Consider the following 5,287-nt stretch of genomic DNA (forward strand, 5'->3'; position numbering starts at 1 on the left):
GATCCCAATGGGTTACCTGCTTCGTAGTCGTCATAATATAAAAAAATGGGGATTATCATATCTTCCTCGTGAAATTGTTTTCTAATGTTTATCCAAAGTTTGCATTGCATAAGATTAGTAGTGATTTTCGATTCCTTACTCAATGTCTGAATGTACCCTACAATTTTTTCGAAGATGTTGGATGTTTCGAAATGTTTTTTAAAAACTTTTCTGAGTGGAATAAACTGAGCTGTAACAGGGAATGTACCATAAGAAACATGCTGTTTTGATTTTTGCAATTTGTTTTCACTTCCGATTTCACATGGTATTGGAGTAATAAAATTGTCATTTTTTTCAAATTCTTTAAAACATAAATACTCAGTCGTCAGCTTCTCAAATGGATTTTCCAAAATTTTAAAAACATTATCTATTTCATTAACAATATGATCCTGAACGGTACTTTCAATTTTGCTAATAATATTTAAAATAATTTTTTTTGTCATCTCTATAAAATGGTTACCAAATAATTCGTTTGTGTACATGATTATGCTCTGCACATGAGACCGAGGTAAAACTGAAGAACTATATAGCCTTGCAACGTACTGTAAAATATGGTTTCTGAACAAACATTTAAAATCATCTAATGAAAACTCAGAATTACATTCGTCACCAAATTCTGTATCACTGGCAGTTACATTTTCTGTCTGTACTGTACTACAAAGTGATGGGGGATGTGATATGGGTCTCTTATTTAACTCATCTTCGGAATTTGCAGTTTCTTTAATTGTATGTTTACGCATATGTTTTTTAAATGAATTAATATTCCCAAAATCTCGCAAGCAATTAATTTCTCGGCATCTGTACTTGTAATTAAACGGAAATCTGTGAACAAATTTAAAGTGTTTCGCAAGCGTACCTACTGATGGAAAAACATGTGTGCATTCAAAACAGATTGGCATGTTTGTATAATTTCTAAGCATCTACCTACCCAGCGTTAAAAAAATATTAATAAATACACAAATCTATCAAATATAACATAAATGTGATTATATATCCATTTATTATATCCCAAATCTTGCATAAGCAAATTGACACTTATGAAATTTTTGTCCCATTCAGATATAATACCATATAAACATTTCTGCAGTAGCAACCATACTGTTTCTGATTCATACGGGTATAGAGCGTGAACAGCGTGAATTACCTTAAAGCATATGTCAATAGCCTTTATTGGAGTTGAGACCTGATAGAGGTGACCGGAAACGTACACATAGGAATCCCTTATTGTGGAGATTTCCTCACCAATAAGAACCGGAGTAGGCTGAAGCGTCAAGCCAAATTTATCAAGCTTGTTAACCTTGGCCTCAACAATTGTTTTTAATTCACTGATGCTCTGTAACAATATATTTCTAGTTAAGAACAAAAAATAAAAGTGTAACCTAATGCTAGTTTAGAAAATAGGTAGATGACTACTGCAGAGTGCTGGAGCATAACCTTATAAGAAGCTCAACTCGCGGCAGTGAGAGGACGTGCTACGTAAGTTGCAGTTGCAGTTTACATATCATTAATATAGGTACCTACTTAATTTTCTATTCAATGCCTAAGTCGACTCGGCCCCTCGCCAGGTTATGTGTCCACTGCTGTATGTCGTATTTAATGCGTTTTTTTAACTTTTTTTGTTCTGTTCTCAAATTAAAGAAATGTATTACCTTTAAATGGATAACAAAACCTTCAGAGACTTCTATTTTTGAAGGTCTCCAACATTTTTGCCCCTTCTTTCGTTTAATTGTCCGCATTCCCAACAAAAAGGGTAAAAGGAAGAGACACTTCAAATTTTTCACATCTATAAGAAAAATAACGTCTATGACAACACTGCATAGAGATATGCCGATTTACCTACCGGCACTTTCTTCTTCGTCTATTTCTTTTATACGCTGCTGAATGTCTTTATCCTTCTGTTTTCTGGCGTATGAGAGAACCTTTTCACTAAACTGAGGCAGTTCGGAATACATTTTCATAGAGGAATCTGGATACAATTCTTCATAATCACTTTCTAGCTGTAAATTGAAGTTTTCATTACACCTGAGATAATAATGTAGGGTCAATCAGGGTAAGTGTGGCAATGGGGTAAGTGTGGCAAGAGCTAAAAAAAAATTACAAAGGGTCCCAAACACCAAAATGGCTAGTCATAAACAAGAGAGGACATTTCCTTAAGCCAACAACAAATTTATGTAACAAAATTGATATGTTTAATGTCCAACTTTTACTCGTGTCTAGAGATACCAATTCTACTTTGGCTTTCGAGCTTCCGCATGCGCAATGAGCTTCCGCGGTCATTTCAATTGTTATATACGGTTCATTTGTAGTATTGGAATTTATTTTATTGATTATTACATCGTTCCAAGGCTGAACATTCAAATTCTGTCCAGTCCCAATCTGGCGAGGTTAGAAATATATAAGACGATTTTAAACAAACAATGAAGACTTCCCTGGTTTGAATTAATCGTCTCGCTTTCCACAAGCTCCTCAGTGATTTCAACTGACTGGAAATGAAGTAAAAACCGAACCTACCGAACCGAAACTGTATTATCTAACCGAAATCGCGTTTAACTGAAAAAAAAATCATGCTGTAGGTATTTGCTTTGCACGAATACGATATCCGGCCGGTCAATGAGCTGACAGTGTGCGAGTGTGTGGTAATAACTAGAAATGAATAAAACTCCTATCCTACAAATCAGAACAAGCAACAGAAGAAGAGTGTAAGCAATGAAAATAAAAACTTTATTGTAATTTAACGTTAAGTTCAACTGAGTTGTAACAGATTTATTGCTATTTGATTGATCTCTTCTGTACCTGGATTTGATAAACCCACAGTTTCCTTCTTGGTCTTTTTCTTCGTTTTAAAAAGCCGTCTCTGCTGTTTAATGTTTTTGTTGTGGTGTACTTTGGAGCTTGCTCCCATTGAATGTTGAAGATCACGACTTTGTTGCAACCGTATTGCATGTAATGTTGGCTTGATTGGGCCCACTAGTTTCTTCAGAGCAGATATTTCCTCTCTTGTTGAAATTTTGTCGATATCATGGATTAGTTCCATTACCTCCATTTTTAATTTCTCTTTTTCGTCATAGAGATTTTCTTCTGAAATTGATGTATTTTGCGAAATAGCGGCAAGTATTTTCTGCTCTTCCTCTACTTTACTGGAAATACCGTCATCAATTTGAAGAATACTGGCATTTGGAACTATAAACATTTCAATATCACAAGATGTCTTAGATGTGTGCTAATTTACCTGGCCCTTGTGTAATATTTCCGACTTCGAGCTCTTTTCTGTCATTAAGGAATCTGCAGACTAGGTGTACATGTTTGCACATATTCCACTTAACAGAGGAATCTATGCACGAGCAGGAATATTGGTGAATGCATGCATGGCATTGTTGACACACCAATTTGCAAGTACAGTTAATTTTTCTCGCTTCCACTTTATACAAATCTTGACATAAAGCTGAAGGTACCTCCCACCCCTCCTCTGTCACCATTACCAGCTTTAGATCCATGCCTTCACTCGTTTTGTGCCTAGCTCGTAAATCCTTAAGTTTACTGGAAATTTTGCCTTTATTTAAAGTAATCAGTCTTTCAAATAATTTGTCTCGCACGAACTTCATCAGGGCATTTATAGCTTTATCAAGCCTCTTGACTACCTTTCCATTTAAATAAATATATTTAATAGTCTCGTGCATCCGCTCGATATGCATATTTGTGTTTAGTCCGCTATGCAAGCGATGGCAATATGCCCAAGCTTCGACATTTTCGGTATAATACCTTTTGAAGTACTGACCAAATTCGCATGTGTCTGCATCATTTACTAACGCTCTTAAAAAATTGTCTATCATTTGGGTGAACGCATTTTGGTCTAGTTCTTGCAGAATTGTCCTAAGTTGTTTGTAGACCATAACCTGAGATGAATAACAAAATTATTTATACTTATACATAGTTAGGTACTTACCTGTTTTTCTTTGGAATGAATTTTGTTTAGATTCTTACGCCAAGAGCGGTCTACATGCCATGTGCAGTAAATTCTGTAAAACAAAAAGAAATAAATGTTTATAATTATACACTGTAATGTAAACCTTAAATACCTAAAATCTGCAGGTTTCATAACACGTATCCATGCATTATAGAATGTTTTTTCCATGTCTGACATAAAGACTCGTGGTTTTATTTGTCTCTTCATTTTCTCTTTAATACATGAAAAAAATAAAACCAAAATCTCCACATCTGATCGATTGCTAAACAAAAATGCGCAAGGGAACCCTTCTCGTAAATCATCCAGAACTAGGAGTGTGTGCAGCTGAAAGTCATAAGGATTGAGGCCATGAGTGCCATCTAAGCATATGCAATCATCAGCAAACTTTTCAAGTATTTCTAGTTGGCCCATATTCATAATAATCAAAATGAAATCTTCTTTTTTCAAATTTTGATGTTCCAATAAGGAAATATCCTGAGGTTTATAAAACAACACACATCCACTACTCTCGACCTCTTTGACCCACGATTCTATGCTGACGGCATCATTTGTATGTCTTATAGCTTCATTGTTCAAATTAAAAGTTTGCTGTATATTATGCAAATCCTTTTTCGTTAAAAGATGAGTTCGATCCAGTTCTGAATTGCAAATAGAATCTCTAACTTCATCCAAAATTACCTGGAATGGAATTTTTGATGCTATTTTCAGAGCAAAATTCTCTCTTTCCTTTGTTGTTAAAGTCAAGTGCCCTAGATTATCTGATGTGTGTCCTGCATGCGTGCTGGTGTATTCTACAAAGCAAGTTCCTGATACATGACATACGGTGAGTTTTATTCCAGCAGGACAAAACCCATCTATTTTTTTTGTCCCTTGTGTTTTTATATGCCTTATTCCCTTTCCTTTTCGTTTATAATATCCAGATCGATGACAAACATATTTTAAAATTTTATTTTTCTCAGTACTGTACCACCCATGTTCACTTATAAAAAGGAACAAGTTGCTTTTTCTTCTTGTACTTTCCAAAATGTGAAGGCGTCCATGTTAGCAAATTCCATGGATTTGGTGCTAATGGATATATCATGAATATTTTGAAAATGTTGATATAACTGGTGTCTGAAATAGTCTGAGAACCCGCAAATACTGCATTTTAAAGATTTTCGTCTGCTAGAACTACTTTCTGAGTGATGACCTTTGTTGTGACTGTTTAAATTTTTCAAATGACTAAAATGTTTTTTACACTTATCGCACTCATGTGTATACTTCTTGGCTTTCGTCAACTCTGCT

At 34.9% G+C, this 5,287-nt stretch overlaps 1 protein-coding gene across 1 annotated transcript; it reads right to left on the bottom strand.

Moving 5' to 3' along the window:
• Positions 1-973: 973 nt before the first annotated feature.
• On the bottom strand, positions 974-5,012 carry LOC116162857. Its single transcript, XM_031476599.1, has 7 exons — positions 4,116-5,012; positions 3,983-4,055; positions 3,269-3,932; positions 2,833-3,219; positions 1,880-2,036; positions 1,689-1,822; positions 974-1,372 (listed from the first exon to the last, which is right to left on the bottom strand). The coding sequence occupies exons 4-7, from the start codon at positions 2,980-2,982 to the stop codon at positions 974-976; spliced, it is 840 nt and encodes a 279-aa protein (XP_031332459.1). The 5' UTR covers positions 2,983-3,219; positions 3,269-3,932; positions 3,983-4,055; positions 4,116-5,012.
• Between the last annotated feature and the right edge of the window lie 275 nt (positions 5,013-5,287).

The sequence above is a fragment of the Photinus pyralis genome, unplaced genomic scaffold (genome assembly GCF_008802855.1).
Source record: "Photinus pyralis isolate 1611_PpyrPB1 unplaced genomic scaffold, Ppyr1.3 Ppyr1.4_LG1, whole genome shotgun sequence".
NCBI classification, from domain to species: domain Eukaryota; kingdom Metazoa; phylum Arthropoda; class Insecta; order Coleoptera; family Lampyridae; genus Photinus; species Photinus pyralis.

Bases quoted from the DNA above. Each gene is read 5' to 3' on its own strand.
- LOC116162857 (XM_031476599.1), bottom strand. From the start codon at position 2,982: ATGCAATACGGTTGCAACAAAGTCGTGATCTTCAACATTCAATGGGAG. The intron at 2,037-2,832 runs GTACAGAAGAGA...TTCAATTTACAG, and splicing joins TGTGGGTTTATCAAATCCAG to CTAGAAAGTGATTATGAAGA. The intron at 1,373-1,688 runs GTAATACATTTC...ATATTGTTACAG, and splicing joins GTTTTGTTATCCATTTAAAG to AGCATCAGTGAATTAAAAAC.